Source organism: Tamandua tetradactyla, chromosome 15 (genome assembly GCF_023851605.1).
Source record: "Tamandua tetradactyla isolate mTamTet1 chromosome 15, mTamTet1.pri, whole genome shotgun sequence".
Lineage (NCBI taxonomy): Eukaryota > Metazoa > Chordata > Mammalia > Pilosa > Myrmecophagidae > Tamandua > Tamandua tetradactyla.
Window position 1 is genome coordinate 68879202 of NC_135341.1, and position 22107 is coordinate 68901308.

The 22107-nt window shown below is 37.4% G+C and overlaps 1 protein-coding gene across 1 annotated transcript in view; it reads right to left on the reverse strand.

The window, feature by feature from the left end:
- KCNH8 (potassium voltage-gated channel subfamily H member 8) overlaps window positions 1-22107 on the reverse strand; it is a 396752-nt gene that overhangs the window by 242689 nt on the left and 131956 nt on the right. Inside the window, exon 3 of the mRNA XM_077130036.1 lies at window positions 6750-6881. Within this exon, the coding sequence (XP_076986151.1) occupies window positions 6750-6881 (132 nt within the window). The remainder of the gene's footprint in view (window positions 1-6749; window positions 6882-22107) is intronic.

Below are 22107 nucleotides of genomic sequence, written 5' to 3' on the forward strand. Positions count from 1 at the left end.
TCTCTCTGTGCTTTTCATTTCCAAATTGATCATATATTTGATAGAGAGTTGATATAGATCACCTGGAGGCAGTGACAGCTCCTGAAATACAGTATTAATTTTTACCCTTCTTATGATCTTTGAATGTGTTTCTTCCATTATGGAAAAAAACAAACAAAAACCAGGCAGAATATTTTAGCAGGTGAAAGGAATATTATGATGTTACACATTGAAAATTAAAATATTCCAAGTGCATACAAACTCTTCTTAGATTTCATTGCTATCTCTGAGCAGCTGCTTAATGTCTATCATTTTGGGAGAATATTTTATATTTTTTTGAACCACTGACATTTATTTCCTTCAGGAATGTGACCAAATTGCAATTTTTAGAAGCTAAAAGACAAATAGAAGAAACAACAAGAAAAAAAAAATTAACCAAGAGCAGAGTTTCTATTTAAAGTGAAAAGAGCCAATCAATACCAGCAGTAAGAACACTCTTAGAGAGGGAGCACACTTAGGTAAGTACATGTTAAACTACCTTTGACTTAAATTAAGCAGAACACAGCAAAACAGTATATTCATCACACCCGAGACATGTGGCTTTGATGATTATGACCCGATTATTTTTTAAACAGCAGGAATGCTGTTATCTATCTTTGAACAGTCACATTTCTCAAATGAGACACCATTTAAGCATTCATTTATTCATCCATCCAGTCATCAAATATTTGTCAATCACTTACATGTCAGACACTTACTCCATAAAGTATTGGAGATATGATCCAGAACAAGATAGTCAAAGCCTACTCCCTAGTGGAAGTTTAGATTCCAGTGCAGGGGAGAACAGTTGCAATAAACCAACTTCTGAAAAACTTTGTTTCAGATAGAGATAATGTTATGAATAAATGATATCTTGAAAGACACTCTAGATTGACTGATCCCACCTTATTTCCGACCTCCTTCTCCTTTGCCTAATTCTGATATAGAGATGTAAAAGCTTAAAGAACAAACACGCAAACAAAACACCTAATTTCCAAGCCTCCCTTGCAGGTAGGTATGGCCATGGTCATGTGACAGAGTTTTGGCCAGTGACATGTTGATGGAAACTGCTGGGGAGGGGAACAGGGAGGATGACAGTCCTTACTGCATGGAAAGGAAAAGCCTTGCCTTTTTTTATTTTTTATTTTTGGAGGGGGATGGACAGGCTCCGGGAATCGAACCTGGGTCTCTGGCTCAGCAGGTGAGAAATCTTGTCACTGAGCCAACACTGCACCGCCTAGCCCTTGCCTTTTGTCCTTCACTTTGCTTACCATTTGCACCAGAGAAATGAGTTCTGAACGTTCAGCAGACATCTTCCAACCATGAGGTGACAAGAATGAGGACAAAATATAGCACATTAAGGACAGCAGAGCAGAAAAGCAAAACGAGACTAAGTGACCACTGGCATTTCTGAGTTACTGTTCCAGCCTTGGGCTGCTCGGCTCCACATGCTTTGAAACATGAAAAAAAAATAAACCCTTACATTTTAAGCATCTGTTAGTTAGGTAGTTGGGTTCTTGTAGTTAAATACAATTCATATGATTGTTTAATATAACGATTTATTATTATTATTATTTCTTCTAAAGTTACTTAGTAATAAGGAACAGGCAGTGTATTCAATAATGGCAAATTGATGCTGCCTGCCAAAAGTTTGACTACCAAGAAATGGAATTGCATTTGGATTTTGATTTGTATTAAAACTGAAGATAATGTGAAAAGCTTCACACATCAACTGCTAAATTCTCAACAGTGCCCACTTTTTACACGTTGTAATCGAAATTCCCCCTTTTTGGGATAACTTATAATATTGTTGCCACATAATGAAAAACCGCCGTTCCAAATCAAATCTGGGACACCCTACAAGAAATAAACAAAAATAACTGCTTTGGGCTCTGTGCCTAGAAAAAGAAGGCATATATTATGATATTCAATTGGTTTGAATGGAAAACGAAATTAGAATAAAAATGAATTGTTGTGAGAAAAAGTTTGGAAAATTGAGACACATGCAACTGGGTGCAAAGGAGAGGAAATTAAAAAAATATTAAACACTGCCACATATTTAAAAATCCTTTAATAAAATTAATCAGCAATTATTTACTCAGTGTCTATTACGTGTAAGGCATTAGAGGAAATGCACATTCATCTGAAGCACTATTCCAGTAAACAAGTGCAACAAGAGTCAGAAGAATTAAGCAAGTGGCAAGGGACAAAGTGGTCTAAAGGAAAGATACTCATCATAAGTTCAGATGGTTTGGGAAAACCTAACTATGAGAGAAAGAGGTGGATTCTTGTGGTGAATAGGAGTGTCAAAGATATTGCATATGAAGGAAAAAAACGTGTGAGTTGTATTAGTTCATAGTGAAGAGATCAGTTTTACAACAGACCAGCTTGTTATGTCCAGAGGCTTCAAAGGGTTAGAAGGGGGAGTGGTCTTTAGAAAGCAGATTGGGGGCGGGCTGGCGGGGGGTGGGGTGGGGTGGGCGGTGGGCTTTTAGCTGATCCTTAAATTATTTGAACTTCAAATCTACTTACATGAGTAGTTAAGAGGGCACATTCATTTAGCATTAAAGGAGGAAGTGCTACAATTGTGTCACCTTAATTTTAATAATTTGATGGCCCAAATGTTGAAACGTTAATAAAATTCTTATTAGAGAAACTCTCTGCTTCTCATTCCAAGCACTTTCCCGTGACTGCTTTTAAACAATTTTCCAGCACTCTTTTAATTACAAAATGCAATGGGCACATCTCTCTATTTATTTTACTTAACTTTTCTATGACATTTGACTGTTTCTCTCTAATATCTCATGTGACTTCTCGGCCTCCTTTATTGATATTTTCCTCAAATGTTGGTATGCTCCAGGACCCTAGCCTTGACCTACTTCTCCCCTTGAAATTCTCTTCAGTATTTCTGAGGAGTCTCACCCGATTTCATTTCTTGAATCACCATCAATATATTGATCATTTAAAAATCTAGGTCTTCAGCTCACTCCTCTCTCCTGAACACCTAATCCACATATGCATTTGTCTACAGGACATCCGTAGACTCCTCAACCTCAATATCTCCAACACTCAATTCATTAATGCCTGCTAAAGCCTTTTGTTTCTCTGTTACTCACCCAGATTAAAGTTGCGTGTATCACATTGGCCCCAAACCAGAAACCTGCAATGCAGCAAGTCATCCTTTTCCCCTCTCTCCCTGTTTGAAAGTCTACTTTGTTTTACACTGGAATTATAGGAGATATGTATGATGACTCATTTTATAGATGAGAAAACTGTCTCTAAGAGATTAAATAGCTTATCTAAGGGTAAACAGCAAACATGTGATGGGATCTGAGGTCTCGAAGATCCAGAGCACATTATCTCCATTTTAGCATCTCAAAACCCAAATGGCAGTGCTGAGTACAGAATGGGTGTCCGATAAATAGTTCTGGAATAAATTAATTAATCATTTTTAAACATTAATTAAATTATTTCTTACAGATGAGGAAAGAGGTGAGTGGTATCTCATAGTAAATTTGCTTAGTAACATTAGTTATTGGCATAGAAGTCAGTGGTTTACGCCATTTTTGGAATGGAAATAAAATATACAAGAAAAGGAGGATATTTAAAAACACAAAACTACTGGATTTCCACTGAAATTTCACTCACTCCCTCTCTCTTTCTCACACACACACACACACACACATATACACACACCTCAACTGAAAGTTATTGAATATACAAATACAAATAGTACTTTGCACTTTATGTTAATCTTCCATCAATGCTGTTTGCTGATGTAAGGTCTGTATTCTACTCCATAACCTGGTGGCCTGCTCTGTGAAATATTTTTCCTCATTTCAAATAAAAACCAAAACAATGCACAAGTAAATAAAGTTGTATTTGTTTGTTTTTTTTGTAAGTAGAAGCCCACCCAATTTTTCTCACAAGCAAAGTAACCTCAAAAGGGAACTAATTTACTCACCATAAATCTTACTTCTACAACCTAGATGAACTTCCACAGTATATTTGTATGAGACTCAGTATTGGGTGTACGTCAAGCTAAGTGCTCACCTAGTTTTCTAATGCTAAGCTTCAATGCTGCTCCAGTTACACAGTGACATTTTAATGACTTTCAAACACTTATCTTCAAATTCTAAAAATATCTTATGTTACGGTATGCCTTTCCTTCAAGACGTATCATCAACTGGTAAATTCTCAGGTATTTTTCTCTCGAGTACCAGAATAAAAAGAAAAATATATATATTTTCCGTGCTAACATTACAACCCACGGCAGTTTATAATAGTTCCTCTATGTGTCTACAAATATTGCATTTATAATAAGCCAGCAACTAAAAATAATGTATCTTGAGTATTCAGTATATATTTAAAATAATACTTAATTTCAAAGGTTTTATTTCATATGACTCCATAATCATTTGAGGAACACAGTTATCAAACTATACACAGATTTATGGATTTGCTACTAAATATTCTAGGTCGTATTTTTCATGATATAATTAATCTTAAAAGTTTTATGCTGATATTTTCCTTGAAACCTTGTAAGAGATCGTCTAAAGACTAAAAGATTAAAGAGATAGCCTAAAGGCTGTTAAACATATTCCCTAAACAAAACAGAACTATTATTGTTTCCAGTTTAATTATTTAACTATAAACATAAAATTTGTTTTTAAGCCAGAATTTTGGCTTAGAGTAATCTTTAGGGCTCCTTAGGGTTCTCAAATTCATGCCTCCATCCCATTGCCAAAAGGCAGAGAAGGAGAATACTTTTTTCAATTAAAGAAGCTTAGAAAAGCTCAGCTATTGTAACAAGCCTCAGTTCTCTCTGCAACTTTAGCTAATTCTCCACAGGTGAAGAAGAGGGATTTAGTTTGAATGGATTTGGAAGGAGATATTGTTATGCATAAGGTGGCACTTCCCTCTCCTCTTTCTTTTGGGATCTACCTGACTTTTGGGGGGCACCCGGTCTCTGGTCTTCTCAGCTGTAAATTACAGCGAGGTGAGCGAAGCCTCGGCCCCAGTGCAGCACTGTTTGTGACTGCGGGAAGCCAGCTTAAATGTGGTGCTCACCATGGGGTAGATATAGGTCAAGTTCTCTCCTATTAGTTTTATTGGACTAGGTGGCATTTTGGTTTTCTATCAGCCTTATGCTTTTTTCTTTCTCAGTTGGTTCAGAATTTGCATGTAAAAAAAAAGGGGGATGCTTTTATTGAGCTCTCTCAAATTCCCAAATGAATAAGCACACTTCACTCCTTTAATCACTGCAGACACTCAAGATGAGGCGTCCACTCCCATCGATAGAAATGAGGGGTGTAACACATAGATAATTAAATTATTTGTGTAAAACCATCAATCATCAGGCGCCTCATCTTCAAAGTAAGTCAGGTTGATTATATTGCCCATTTTGAATAAAAAATAATAAACATATAAATAAGTAAATAAATATATTTCTTCCTAAAGGGGGTGGTGTATCTCTTTCTACCTACCTACACATGTGTGTACACAATGTACATACATATTTATATAAATGAATAATAATTATACCAAAGAATCCTTACCTTCTGTATTCCTATAATACTAAAGAAATACTAAAATACTAACTAAACAAACAAAAAAATCTGTGCACACCGATTCTGCACTCTTTTTTATCATTGGGTAAGTATTACATTTGTTCTAATAGCCAAGTAGCTCTCATCGTGTGACTGCACTTCCTTTGAGTATATAATATGTGCCACACCATTTAGTCATGCAAATGAACAGGTAAACAGTCATGCATTTGCAAACATTTCAATAAATGACACAGGTTGGTGGGGGCAGGAAGGATCAAACCCTGATATTTCTTCACTTGTGGGGTGGCCTCAAGAAGACAACAAAATGTGAGTTTAATTGTGAATACATTTAAAATACTCCTGCACATTTTTTAAAAGAGCTGGAGTGAAATGTCAATTAGCTGTTTCTAATAAAGAACTTACTACATTGCAAATCCCTACACTCATAAATCCTGTTTCTTTGAGCAATAGAATATCTAATCCTACTTCTGTTTACAAGAAGTCAGATCATCATTGCTTCAGAGTGTTAATTTTTGTTGGCTTACATTAAGTGCGGGGAATTTCTTAATGTGCTATAAATGTAAGAGAGAAGGTAAGTATCATAAAGTCTTAGAACTAATCCCTAAATATAATTGAAAGATTTGTTTGGGTATGTATTAAAATGAACTACCATCCTATTATATACTATAAGAAAGAATATATAGTACAAGGTACGGGTACATTCTTTGTAACATTACCCTCTAAATTTGAGTTCTTAATTTTGTAAAAAAATTTAACTTTATTTTTCCAAGTTTTGAGCTCCACCACTTTAGATGAAAATGAGAGAAAGCCATCATTTTAACTTTAGTTATTGCTATTAATTTCAATTTTCCTTTAAAAAACAATAGTGGGTGATTCCTCATATTCTGATAAATTGTTTTTTCATTCTTGTTCTATTTGTAAAGGAATAAGTACTCCTGGTTCTTGTCCATTGAGTCTTTATTACAAAGACAAGAATGTAAATGCATTTGAGTTTTTGTAATATTGGCCTAGACAAATCTCATCACCAAATACTGTTAACATTTATGAATATTTATCAGTTGCTGTTATTAAAAAAAGAATTTTTGTTCTTCCTAGAATCTTTGAGTAAACAATTTCAAAATGTTACTCCATCTGTCAATGTTTTCTGAAAACAGTACAAACCTTCTTTTTTATCTTCTGGTGTAATCTTCACTTTTGTATCTGTTATATCTTTGAATGAGGCCAGAAAAAGTACTACGTCTCCTTTCTCATTCTTTATAGGAACAATATCCAATAGGCACCAAAATGGAGACCCTGCAACAATAATAAAAATACAAGTCAATTCCGGCCTCTTGACTTTACTATGAATTATTAGTGATACAGTTAATTACATTCTTACTGTCTCTTCTTTTTCAAAACTACCCCAAAAGTCTGTTTTTTTTATGTTAGGTTTTAGATTCCATGAATGTCTCACCCATACACATAACTTTTAATTCCCAAATGAAATGATTTCTCTGAAAATAAGGCAGTATTTTAAACAAAAACACTTGTCTGTGCTGAGACATTTTGCTTATGTCATTCAAATTCTTCGAACTCATTACTGATATTAAAGCATTTCATTTTATGACAGTGCTCCCTCCCACTCTACTTGCTAGAGGTTTATTTAGTCAATTAAGAATCAACTATCTCTTATTCTTCCTTCCTTCCTTCCTTCCTTAAAACAAAATAAATAAATAAATAATATAAGAGAACCAATAATCATTTACCAGAATGGCTAAGACAGAAAAGAAGTAAGATACCAAGTTTGGGGAAGGTTGCATAGCCATTTTAAACACACAGATATTGCTGGCAGGTTGCAAATTAGTGCATCTACTTTAAAAACTATTTAGAAGTATAAAGATACATTCATTCGATACAATACTATAGAGGGATGTGAATGAGCAATCTACAATGACTCACAACAAAAGGGTTGAATCTCACAAACATAATATTGAACAAAAGTAGCCAGACACAAATGAGTGCAGTGTGAATTCATTTACAGAGTATAACAACAGGCAAAAACTTCTGTATGATGTCAGAAGTCTGGTTAATAGTTACTTTTATGGAGTTAGTGACTAGCAGGCAGCACAAGTGGAGGAATTCTGAAGCTTTGGTCACGTTTTGTTTCTCACTGTTCATTTTGGTTCAATGGGATTGTTGAGCTTTTGAAAACTAATCAAACTCTCCACTTATGCTATGTGCATTTTTCACTACGTATCTTATATTTCCAGAGCATATTTTAAAAGGCAATACTCAAACTCAGACCCAGTTTCTGAGCAAAAGAACTATGAGAAATATCATTAACAGATTCATATTCAAAAATAGTAACCACCAGGTTTTATAAAAAGCTTATATTTAGTAACCATTGTTTTAATAATATGCAAAACTTTCTGCACTGGACTTCCTATTATCAGGCATTCCTGGACAGAAATATTAAAAAGAAATGGAGAGTGATTGTTGCTTAAAATCTAAACTATAATCTATTCATAATACATTTCCTTAACTTTCTTTTGATGGAAAAATAAACCCTTTAATACTCTGAATTTTCATCTTATTTGGGAGTTGTTTTCAAAGTCAGAGTATACCAAAAATAAATAAATAAGAGAAATATCTTGGATATATTTATTGGATCTCACAATTCCAAACACAGCTGATGTATTCCTCTAACCTTAGAATTTATCAATTTTTCCTAAGTTCAGCACCAGATGCAGCAGTCCATTTGTGATTAGGGATCATGTGATATTACAAAAACATATTTTATGGTAGCTGCTGTTAAATATTTAAAAAGCATAGTTGAATTCACATGCAATAAATGTGTATGATGTACTTTTACTATATAAGCTGTATATGGAATATTCATTTGTTCCTTTATGCCCTCTTGACAACTTCAGAGCTTCCAGGCGACTTCTGCTTTGCTCTTTTGTCACAGACCCATAGCTTCCTTTCATTCATTTGCTCCGATTTCTGTGTCTGTGATCTGTAGGCCATGGCAATCCCATTTCAACATCTCACTACTAGGCTGCAGAACACCTGGGACCTAATCTTTGGCTCCAACACTAACTAGCCATGTGACCATGGAGACGTCATTATTTCTCTGGAGTTTGATTCCCTCAACTGTCATAGTCTCACGTTCTGCAACCTAGCAGTAGACATAATATTAAAAAAAAGATATGTTGGGGCTATAAATCAACTGTTGTGTCTGTGACTAAATAAGAAACCTCAAAAATGAATGAGCCGCTTAGCCTGGCCAAACACTTCTATCCCATCATCCCGGAACGGGTGAATGGTGAATGCAATAGCCACAGTAAGTGGAAAAAATGCCATCAGGCCATGCTTTTCATTAGACCTGAGACAGAAAAATAGTGAGAACACAGAGAATAGTACAAACTTTGTGTCTTTTTTTTTTAAGGCTCCACTGTGGTCAAACTTTATGTCTTGATTCACATTTTAAACTCTCTCTCAGTCGATTACTTACCAAAAGCCAAATTTAAAAAGAGGCTACTAATTTTCCTGAAAATCTCTTTTATCAATGCACTCAGTCCAGCATCATAATTGTTTCCATAGAGGCTTTGCACAGGAGTAACAATGTACTTTGGAGGCAAAAGCACTAAATGAAGTGAAAGCCAAGGAAATAGATGATAACATGGCAATCAACCCTGGTGGCACAACTTGTCATTTCACATCATATTCTGGGAAAGTTGTCTTTTAAGCTAAAGTGAGATATGATCATTGACATTATATAAACTAAATGAAATTTCATTAATATGGATCCCTCTAAATTCAAGTTTTGCAATGATTCAACATGGATTACGTGGTGTCTCCTTCCCCATTGTGTATAGATGAAAAACTTGTTAGGCAAGCAGTGTTCAACTTTCCTTCCTCCCTCCAACTCTTCCTTCAGATTTACACACATTAACTGCCTTACAAATATGGCTTTGGGTACCTCTTAGAAATGCCACACCCTTCCTCTTTCAGAAAATGAGAGAGACCAACAACTTATACTCAGGTTCAAAGCAAAGTCCTTTACACTTGGTCCACTCACTTAGCCTTCTCTTCCCTGCTTTCCTAAATCTCTCTGCCGAGCCCCCCACTCGGTTTTCTGGCAACATCTTCAGTCCAACATCACTGCAATAATTCAGATAGTCTTCAGGTTTTGGTCTCCTTCTCTTAGCTGTGAGGACAGCAAAGATCATAGGACAGCAACTTCTTTCAGTCAAGAGCAGCTCAGCTCTGTGCACTCTCTCTCTTAGGATTACAGTAGGACTGGCAAGGTCCTTTGTATCAACTCTAGAAATTGAGCGATTCTTAAAAATAGGGCTGAGGGCAGAAATCTTGTTTTAACTTTAACTCCTACTGTATTACTCCTAGCAGCAGTAATTACCATGTGGGGTTTGTGAGTGACAAAACTGACGAGGCTCTGACAGGAGTTTGAGTTGATAATACCTTTAATTCGCATAAATAAATAAACTCAATGGGGATAAAACAGGATTCATACCTTATATGGTAAAATGCACTTTTAGAATCGCATAAACAGTTATGCAGAGCTTAAATCTGGTGAAATTTCCCCTGATCTCCATTTTGGTGCTTTCTTTTTCCTGATCAGGAAATAAGGATGTAGGAGAATTTGACTTGCTAATAATTACAATTGTAAGAGCACTTATATACTTTGCAAACACCCCCAAAATATTTAACAGTAATCAGAAACTAATGATAAGATTTCCAGTAGGGTTCATGGTTTATTACCTAATACAGGAAGTTGGACATAAAGACAGTTGAGTTGAAAGCTGTCCCTCTCTCTTTGATGTTCCTGTCAAGAGTTTTTAGCGTAACAGCAGCACAATGTGGGGTGTGGATAATTTGCATGCCCTCATTTTTCTTACATCAAGCAGGGTTTTGAATGGAATTGGAATGATAAAAATATGTGATCTTTATTTTTTGAAATTATGAAAGCAATAATATAATTACCTGAGTATTAGCAGCATCAGTATCATATATTCTCAGGTGCTCCTTATATTTCACATGAAAAGTTTGGTAAGTTGTGTTCCCTACAACCATTGTCTCAGTCCTATTTAATGATGCAGTGACAGGGCTGCCAGGTGTTAGAAATTAGTCCAGGGAATATATATTGAGGTAGGGGTAGGGAAAGATATGCAGATGAGTAAATGAGACTGCTGCTAATGGTTGCTGGGTGATGAGACGCTTGTATTTGTAGCAGAAAGAGTGCGGCAGAGACAGGAATCCCATCTGAGTCTGCCACAAGGCTTTCAGTTGCACTCTTTATCACATTTCTCATTAGCCTTGGGCTAGCCTTAATCATCTCTTAGCTGCTTTTTAAAACTTTTCTCCCTTCCCTCCATCTTTCTCCAGTGCTGCTTTCAGCAAACTTTAAAAATAAAAGCACCTGATTTAAAACACCCAGTGGCTCTCCATTGCTAGGGTAAATCATTAGCATAACATTCCAGATGCTTTCTTATCAATTAGGTAGAGCTACCTTCAAAGGACTAGAGAAGGAACCAGAAGGGAGGGGTGGACTAGATTAAATGCCATATTCAAAAGGAAAGGAAAGTTCTTGGGGAACCAGGAGGTGTGTAGGAAACAAGCCTCCACAGCAATCTCCCCAACTTTTCTTAATGTTTATAATGTACTAAGAGATGAAAGTCATGATTCTTTGGTGAAATATCAAGCAAAGGCTTCACCTTAGCTGTGATGTGCACTTCTGCCAGGGGCCAAACCATGCTGTAAGTCTCTGTTCAGTCCCCGCTGAATTTGTCTTGGATAGACACCCCTTCCTCCAGATGCCTCAGGATACTAATAATGAAATTCAGGGACACTGGGGACCCGATACCTTGCGTAGCATTTGAATGGAGAGTGGGTGTGGGTGTAGGGGGGCAAGTGAGAGATGAAGTGAATAAGTTGGGAGACCTCTCTGAACTGGGCAGTGACAAAAGACACCCTTCATTTCAGTGTTTTATGAAAAATGAGGTGCTCATAAAAAAATGTGCTTTAAATTTGGTTTTGGGTTTCTGTAGAGAAATAAGACTGGCAGAATGCACACCAAAATATTAATACTGGCGGACTGTGAGATTATAGCACGCTTTTCCTGCCTGTTTTTCCTCTCAGGATCCTTATTTTCAGTTTTTCTAGAATAAACATAAATGAATGTACAGTGGGATTGTGACAGCACTAGAGATTTTGGATAAGAAATGTTCAAGAATGGGGGGAGAAGAATAATGTGGCCATGTTTCTGGGGAGATCACTTTTTTCATATTGAAAAGTAAGTTCTAACATTTATTCCTTTTCAAACTTGGAGAAATGTTCTATATTAAGTCAAAAGAGCTGCCAAAAAAGAAAAGAAAGGCTAAAAAGAAAAAGATGGAAAAAGAAAAAGGAAAAAAATGAGAGAATATCAAATTGGTTGAGGCTTAACTGATTTTAATATGCCAAGTTTTTATCCCCTTTCCATTTTTCTCCAAGTTCCCTTTCTCCTTAAATAAAAAGATCTTCATTTCCCTACTAAGAATATGTACAGCCGCCTCTCAGAAACCCATAATAAGCAGAAACAAGGGGAATTTGGAAGTTTGAAATAAGGTTTCTAAGATGAGCTTTAGCAATAATTCCGATACCTTTGCTTAACGAATCAGTTATTGGATATATTGACCAGTGGAAGATATATTGACCTAGTTGGGTAGGATGACAAATATATATTGTACCTAACTACAACTGAAAGAATTTTCCATATTCAGCTACACTTAAGTTCATTTAGGACAGTTTATTTTTTTACATGGGCAGGCACCGGGAATCGAACCTGGGTCCTCTGGCATGGCAGACAAGCATCCTTGCCTGCTCAGCCACCGTGGCCCGCCCTCACTTAGGACAGTTTTATAACACAAGCCAGGATAATTTAGTTTGGCCAAGGAGAGATGAAAATAAAGAAGTCCTGAAAATATAAAGCACACAGTGACCTTATCATAGTTTCCATTTTTTCAAATATCTATTATGTGCTATACACTGTCCCACATGCTTTGCACGTATTGTATCTAAACTTCTCACTAACCAACATGACCAACATTTTATCAAACTGAAGTACATTTGATAAATGTGGACATTGAAAAGTGTAGTATCTTCTTCAGGGTTACTCAACTAATAAATTTCAGATACCTGATTTTGAACATAGTCTGTGTTTAATTTTCAAACTTTGCTTTACCATAGGGAATTGTCTATATAATATTTAAGGATTTGTTTCAATTCCATTTAATTCTCATTTCTACTGATGCTGGAAGGTACAATGATAGGTATGATTTTTTAAATGTCAGACAATAAGAGAAAAAATGAAAAAAAGATAATCAGCAAATTTTACTCTCAATCCCAGAACACAGTAGAATTTCAATTTGTAACAAGATTCTGGTACTTCAGTTTCATATAGCAATACATTGTTCATTAAGGTGTACATGGTGCTAATACCTAAATTTGTCTGTGTGTCCTATGAGACAATAGGATCAGAAAACCACCTCTGGTATTGCTTTCAGTCCCCATATTGAAACAAAGAGAATGCATTTACACACGCGTCATGACTACAGTTTCTAAGTGCAGTTGACTCAGCTAATGTATTCAACAACATATTCCAACCTCATTCATGAAACCTTTGCCTTACCCCTCCTCCCAGGACAGAAGTGCTTCCTATTCTCCTAGGAAGCTTTAGAAATGGTGATCTCTTCACAATTGCAACTCTATGTAAGTCACATTACAACATTCCTCGAGACTCACTTCTTCTAAGACTGGAAATGACAACGATAACTGACCCCAATCAACTTCTGAGCCATGCTTCTCTCTCTACAATGATACTCTGGGGGAAAGAAGGCGAGATCATGGTGATGGACAGTTGTTAGAGAGCAGAAAAATGTCTGATCTGACAGGATTGGCCTCATGATTGCTACTTGCAAGCCTCTTCTTTCTGAGAACAAGGCACTAAATCAAACTCACCCTCTTGATACTTGATTTTAAGAAAATCAATCTAAGATGTCTTCCAATTTACAGTGTTCAGGGAGAAAGAATTGCTCCCAACAAGAGTCTGTGGATAAAGTTAACCTGCTTTCATTTCACAAGGCTTGAGTTGGATGTATGGTCTTTGCAGAGTAATGGAAGTAATCATTGGTGCCAATAAAGACAATGCCTATGTGAACTCGGCTTGGTTAAGAGGGTCTGGGATTCTGGGACTAGCTGACTTAGGACCCAAAGGAAAATATTTGAAGATTACATTGCAAGCAATTGGACAAAAACTTAGTCATTTGTTAACAACTGTTTATTTTGTGCCTGCTATGACAGAAATTGTTCTAGGTGTTCAGATACATCAGTAAACACAATAGAAATAGATCTCTGTCCTCTGCCCTCATGGAACTTTTATTCTAGTGGAAGGGAAGAAAAACAATACATTATAAATATGTAAATAAGCAAATTACATAGTTTATTAGAAGGTTACACATGCTATAGCAAAATGCAAAAGTAGAGCAGGGTTAAGCAATATGGAGTTGTGAGAAGAAGGGCCACAGAACTGTAGTGTGACACTAGTAAGAACATATTCATGAAAGTGTGACTTAAAGTTGCTGTTGAATATTAATGGACTAATGGTGTGTTATTCCAGATCCCCTGACAAGCAAATGATGAGAAGACCTGTGATGCAGAGCTGACCTCAAGTGGAAGAGAAGGGAAGAAAGAAAACTTGAGGGAAGGACCTTGGACTGCATTGCCAATTCTAAGGAAGTTCAAAAATGCTGTCATGGAGTCATCAAGTTAAGAATCACCTTTCAGGGGATGTGCATGAACTCCACGAATAGAACTGTATTAGCATTACTGCCTTGTTCAGTCACTGGCTAGGAACACCCTCTGGGAAGCTTGCCCTCTATGCCAACACAATGAAGGGTTTCAGAGCACAGCAGCTAGGATCATCAGCCTATAACTTTTCTATAATCAGATCTATAATATATATATAATATCATATATATTATCAGAGTGGTGCAGTCTCATGGTGACCACAATTAGTGTAGCAGATGATATTTTCTTTTTCCAGAATGGCTTCCATGCTTCCTTTCTCTTATCATTGTACCTCCATATTCTATTAGGCCACATGTCCTCTCTTTATGCAGCCTGTCTAGAATGATTAAACCTGGTATTCTTATTAACATGCACTGGACAGATGGGCAAATCATCAGGCTGGGCCAATCAGTTTTTCTCTTCAAGTAATTTCAGTCTACAACAGAGGGACTTAAGATCCAAAAATGAAGGTAGCAGATTTATTCCAGCAATGAGGGCCAGTGAAATCTCCCCAGTGATTCCTGCTACCTAGACTCCATAGAATTCTACTGGTTCTTGCCTTGTTCAAAGTTTGACTGTTCGTTTACTTTGGTTTTATAAGTCATGCCATATACTTTCAATAAATCATCATTTTTTCTTAAGTAACAAGAATCAATTTGTGTTGCTTAAAAAGAGCAATGTTGTCAAAGGATAAATTTAGAAAAGGGTAGTCAAGATGTAGTAGTATAATGCAGAACTTATAGAATAAGCCATATAAGTCAAGTTCTGGATTCTCTATTTACTTGCTGTGAATCCTCAGATATATTTTTTACACCTGTATGTACCATAGCTGCATACTGGAATATGGCTATTTCTCATGGTTAAGGACTCTGAAGGGGCCAATATATGTAAAGGTATTTTAAGTATTCTGGCTATTTATATAAAGTAAGGGCTTTACCTGAATATGTAACATTTTAACTCTTTAACAAAATGTGTTTAGACATAAATGTGGCTCAATATTAATATATGTTAAAGCGAGGTGACGGAATGAGGGATATTATAATAATCACTGTCTTTTTATTTGCATGAGACATTTAATGATTTTTTTTAAAGGTAAAAAATACCTATCACTTTGGGAAATCTATAATTCAGCATTCCCTTGAATATCTAATTAAATATTAAATTGAAACAAACAAAATCACCTCAGATTGCTGGAGGTATGAAATATTTTAGGGATTATGACATGTAATGCTTTACTCTAAAGATGAAAATTCTGAATTCAGTGGTTAAGTAAACTGTCTAAAGCCAAATGTTAATTGTTAGAAGAGTTGGAACTAGGACTCTATTTCATGGGCTTTCTAAAAGAACACAGAGAATTTCTCCAAATATTAAAAAAAAAAGTCAAAATATTATCATATGAGTGAACAATCTACTCTTGAGACCTTAAAGTACAAATTATTCTTGTATATATAACTGATATTCTCAATACAAATCAAGAGACACAACAATTTCAACATTTGTCACATCCTGTTTAAACAATTAGGCTATGAATTAAAATCTGTGTTTAAAATGCGTGGCTAGAAAGGTAAAAAGAGATGGAAAATATGTTTTATGGGAGAAGGTAGAAATTTTGAGATAAGCATTCGGAAACAAGGAAATAGGAATCGTAAAGAAATGGTTAAGGATCACAGCGTATAAATATGTGATTACAGTTTTAGGTGTCAATTTAGCACTTTCCAAGAACATGCAGACAACAAACATACTGAACATTTCTTCCCATTGTGCAAACTCGACTCTTAATGAAGCCTCGCGAACACTGCGCCAGATTGCCCTGAGTCACAACTTGGCAAGCATCGAAGGCAAAGCAGTTAGACGCCTTCCTGCATGTACTGCTTCTCTCCTAAAACCGAGCCGCCACCTCACCAGAATTTAAGGCCATTCCCTGCTGCCCAGCCCAGGTGAGCATTGCAGTATGCAACTTTCTCATGTATGGGCATAGAGAAGCTTATCTTTGTGATACTCTTCAGATGCCTGCCCTTAAACAGTCATTGCTTTGAGAAAAATATTTTCTCAATAGTTTCCATATGATTATAAGCATCTTTCTCCAACAGGAAAAAAACAAAACAAAACATTTTGAACCTCTACAAATAATTAAAACATGACAATTCAGATTTCTTCTGGACCAGAGGGCTCCAATCAGATACTCAACCTCACAGATTTGGTACAATCATCTTCAGAGACAAGCAAACTTCTGCGAAGGGTCAGGCAGTAAATATTTTCGCTTTGCTGTTCATCGGGTCTCTGTCTCGACTACGCAATCCGTCATTGTAGGGCGAAAGTGGTACTAGACAGTTTGCAAACAAATAAGCATGACTGTGCTGCAATAAAACAGGCATCCTACCAGATACGATCCATGAGCTGACCCTCAATATAGGAGCTGACAGGTTATTGTGCAGTAGGATTTCATTCTTGGCTTTTTGAATTTTGACCAGATTCTATACTACTAAAGCATTGCAGAAGCACTCTTTGTTAGTTCAAGGACCAGGCAGACACTTTAGGTAAAACCTAGATTATTAATGTTACAGTGGTGAATTATAATGGAGGATTATCCAGATTATTAATGTTATAGTAGTGAATTATGATGGAGGATTATCCAATCAGACAATTGTATTTTCCTAAATAAAATATAGTTATTTCCTTTCCTCTTTGATAATGAGAATATATTCATCCTTCACCTGAAAAGAAAAGTAGGTCTAGCCATAGTGGCACTGTTAACAAGATTTCTTTTGCTATTTCACTCCTATTGTTTTTATAAAACAGAGTGCATCTTTTTTTTTTTTTTAATGGTTGGACATGATATTTCAAAAGATAATATAGTGGGGCAGGCCATGGTGGCTCAGCGGCAAGAACGCTTGCCTGCCATGCCAGAGGACCCGGGTTCGTTTCCCGGTGCCTGCCCATGTAAAAAAAAAAAAAAAAAAGATATTATAGTGGACTCAGAATTGAGGGATTCTGGGAAAGTAAAGATTAAGAAAAACAGCTCTTCTTATCATAGAGGAAATCAGTTCTCCACTTATAGCTTGGTTATACTGCCAATAGTCTGCTAGAGATGTTCTGAGTCACAAGTTATTTTTTTTTCATCCTAAGTCATTTATAATAATGATGTTTTCAGATCCTATCATCAGTAGATACTCTATGGATTAGTAAATATTTTTAAAAAACCAAACACACAAAAAACAAAATCCCATACCCCAACCTAACCCTTCTTCTCATCTCAATATACATAAACCCACACAGCCAGCAAGGTACAAAAAATTCAAGTTAGGTAGCTATTACAGATGCCCATTTTTAGAATTATTCTTGAGACCACCCTCTTTCTCATCTTCCAAACCAAAGAGATCACCTGAATCCTGTCAATTCTACTAGCTAGAGCCCTGAAATCAATATTTTAAATCCATTCACTCCTCCATTTTTTGTTGGCCACAACCTAGAGTGAGGCAAGGCCTCTCACATTTTAGAGTGCACAGACTCGCCCGGAGGACATGGGAAAACAGATCACTGGTCTCCATACCCACAGATTTGACTGAGGAGGTCTGAAGCAGGGCCCTCAAATTTGCATTTCTCACCGGTTCCCAGGTGATACTGATGGCGCAGGTCTTCAGAGCACACTCTAAATAGCATTCGTCTGAGCTGCCATCATCTCTTTATGTGGATCACCCCCTCACACAGCAGCAAATATGATCTCTACAAAAATAGCACACTGACCACGTGGCTTCTCTGCTTAAAGCACTTTGACTGTATTTGGTTAACTTCCTGCAGCCTGAGAGTGTCTACAAAGCCCCCACGATCTGCCACGTGCCACCTTCCCACTCACATTTAATACCTCGCTGCCTGTTCTCTCGTTATACCGGCCTTCTCTTGGATTCTTAAATGAAGTGGTCTTCTTTTCTCTCCAAAGACCTCTGCACATGCAGCTTTTATTCTGTCCATCATTTAGTCAATTTCTACTCATCCTGCAGAATTCAACTCACATATCACCTCCCTGATGAAGCCTTCCTTGCATCCCAGATTTGGTCAGGTCCCCCTGTTACTCCCTCTCGCAGGTGCCTGTTGTTTGCTTTAAACCACTTCTCACAGGTTTGATTATTTGACCTAAGTCTTTCTCTCTCTGTATCTATATGGTTCTTTATATTTTGTATGTTTATTTTCTTCATCTGATCCTCTTCACAGCCTTAAGATAAATTTCTCTGTTTGCCTTTTATAGGTAAGATTGGATATTGAAGAATTAAATAACCTGGCTAAGGCCACGTGCTGCATATCGGTGACTGAGCCAGGACAAGTCTGCACGGAGGTGGCAAAAAAGTGCTCTCTACAATAAGATTATTTTTATTACATTTCTGTTCTCAAATATGCATTTGAAGATCTGAATTCATTTGAACATCCTGCCAAGTTGCTGAAGGCCAACAATCGAACTACTACTTAGAGAGCTCTTTCAGCTTTGAAAATATTCATATGCCAGAACTTCCAGGTAAAGCAAAAATGCTTCTTTGTTTCATGTTCAGAGTGGTCCCATTGTCTCCAACAACAAGCACAGGGATTGTTGAGTTGCATGCACAGTTTCTGGCATTATCTGCATTCTCTGGTGTCTATCTCTCCAGCTGCTACCTCCTAGCTTTTCCTTGCCTTGTGTGCTCTGGGGAGACACTCACCTCTCTTGGCAGCCTTGCTTACCTCTTTTGTGCCTGCTTTGGCCCAGCCTCCCGAGAAAGTTGTGATGGGAAGGATCAAAGTGGAGCAGAGGATGTCAGTGGATGATCCCCAACCATGACTGCAGAATCCTGCATTAAGATGCCTCAGGACAACCTGGGTAGTTATTATTCAAACAGGTTCAGGTTTATCAGCCCAACAGAAGACCCCTAAATGTCTCTATCCCTATTGGTTCAAGACAGAGAATAGACAGGGGTTCTATTGAACCCATGTCCAGAAACAGAAAGAAAAGGGGAAGATGAGGTCATAGGCCTAAGAAAACCTGTAAGGAGACATAACCATGATGTTGAAACAGAAGAGCAAAGTAAGATAGAGGAAAGTGTAGAGAGAGATTCATACCATGTGTCAAGGCTATTAGAAAGACTTCAATTGAAACCTCAAGACAAATACTGTTCTTCATTCACCCATTCAGTAGTAAACATTTAGTAAGCAGATATTATATACCTGGAGCTGTTCTAGGCATTGGTGATACCACGATTAATATGACACCAATGCCACCCTCAACCACTTACAATCTCACAGGAGAGATAAATGTGTAAAGAGGAAGTGATATAACGTGTTCTAGTCCCTACAATGAGGAATGGAAATATGTTGTGAATCAGAGGCTCATATTTGGTGAAGGCCTCATTTGAGCTAGGCTTGAACTGAGTCATGATGAATTTATCAGCTAAAAATCCCCAGAAGAGGGATGGAGAATAGTATTCCTGGCAGGGGAAATGGCAAGGGCACAGGGTAAGAAAGAACATGAAACATTTACAGAATAAAAACCTACAAATAATTAGTCAGACTGAAGCGTGGGTGTGCTGGAGGCCGAATGGTGAGAAATGAGGGGAGAGAAGGGGGGAAGCCAAGAAAGGATGAGTTTAAAGAGGTGGACTGCAGACTGGGAATAGCTCATATGTGGTTTTATATGCAGACGAAAGAGTTTATATTACCTGAAAGGCAATGAGAAGTGAGTGAAAGCTTCTTCATAAAAGAATAGGTGATCAAATTTGCCATGTAGAAGATCGATTTGGAGCCAGCGAGGAGAAAGGACTGTAGGGGACAAGACTGGGGAGCGTACAGGTTCTGAGAGAGGGAATATGGGAGGAAAGGGGAAGGGATACTAATTAAATGGTTAAAATGTGCAGGGCTGTTTTCATGGGCATATAAACTGCAGTCCCACAAGGTTCTTCATTCAGAAGAGCCCACACTCGGTTCACTGCTCTGTTGTCACTGCCTTGAAATTCTTAATAATTTTTTAACAAGGAGGTCTCCATTTCCATTTTGTAATGGGCCCTACAAAATATATATTCGGTCCTGATGACAGGTGCTGACCAATGTTTATCCAATTTGGGCCTCAGATACCCATAAGGATGATAATGCAATCTCTATTTTAGAGAAGAACAAGCTGAGGCTCAGGCAAGCAAAATATCTTAACCAGGATACTTACTTAGTAAAGTGGTAGAGACTGGGATTGCACCCCAAGCCTTTCTGATTCAAACCAGTGCTCTCTTTACATTCCCTTTCCTTGAGCAGGGTGCAGGAAATGTCATGGGAAAACCCTTATCAGGGCTCAATCCTCAAATTCTAATATATTTTTTTCTGAATACAGGGAGAGAGGACCTTTAAAATAATGAGCTTCTCTCATTTCACAGGGAATTTCTTTAGTTGCTCAAATTCTCAAACCTAGTTTGTGGTTATATTTTATTTCTGGTTCATAATGATGATGAAAGCCACAGGTACAATCGGAAGGAACTTAAAGGAGCCTTTCCTTGGTAGTTATTTCTCAGAGGCATGTACAGTGTCTAGGGAAGCCCATCCATCCAATCTCATAGATGGGGCTGGGGAGCAAGGGAGAGAGTGCCGTGGGCTTTGACATTTAAGAAGCCTAGGTTTTGCCATACTTTTGAACAAGATATTATATCTAAGAGTACAGGGATTAGTCATCAGAATCCCCAGACTCAAATCCTATCTTCTACACTTCTCTGTGAAACAGTTTCTTCAACTGTGAAATGGGGTATTCATAGGCTCTCCCTCAAAGGTTGCTGTGAGGATTAAGCCAAGTAGTGATGCAGGTAAAGAGCTGAGCACTGAACTTGGCCTGCAGGAAGCGCTCACTAAATGTTAGCAGTTACTTTTTAAGGAAGTTGTGTGTGGTAAGTCAGAAAGGTGCAAAGCAGTCTGAAGAAGTTCAAGTATGGAGATATTTAGTTAGGCAGTACCAGAAGCACATTAAATCCCCATGGGCTGGCAGTGCAACTGCGGCTCAGCGGCAGAGTTTTCGCCTGCCGTGCTGGAGACCCGGGTTTGATTCCCAGAGCCTGCCCATGCAAAAAAAAAAAAAAAATCCATGTGGGATGGGCAGAGCTTGAGCAGTTCCTGGTGAGTGCACTGTGGTCTGATCTACGCTTCTGTGTGTCACTTTGTTCTGAACATCCTGGCTGAAGAACATGGGTCAGCACAGGCCACTTCAACAAATGGACTGACGTAAGACCCCTGCTCGTTGATTGAACAATGCAACCCTAACCATGGCCACAGAAGAATAGGCTTTCTCTTAGAGTGGGCTGTTCAGACACATGGATAGTAGACCAGGAAATCTGCCTATGTTTACAAGTACAAAGCTCATTTAAATGCAAGTGAAGTGATACACTGCAAGGCGGTTTTCCCATGCAGGCCACATGTGCTGCCTTCAGTGCGGGCCTTTGCCTCCCTGCTACCATCGCTGTGAAGTTGTTTACTGTATTTGCATTTCCAAGGTTCACCTCTCGAATGTGAAAGACAGTGGAGGCAAATATAAAATATTGTTATCTTATTAAACCTGGAGAGACAGAGATTCATCATAAAATCATCTGTCAAAACATGAAGGATAATGTGTGTTTTCAGAATGGTGAAAGCAACTGAGAATAGCAGCAAAAATGTGACCCATAATTCACTGATACATTTACTTTTAGGAAGCAAGATACGT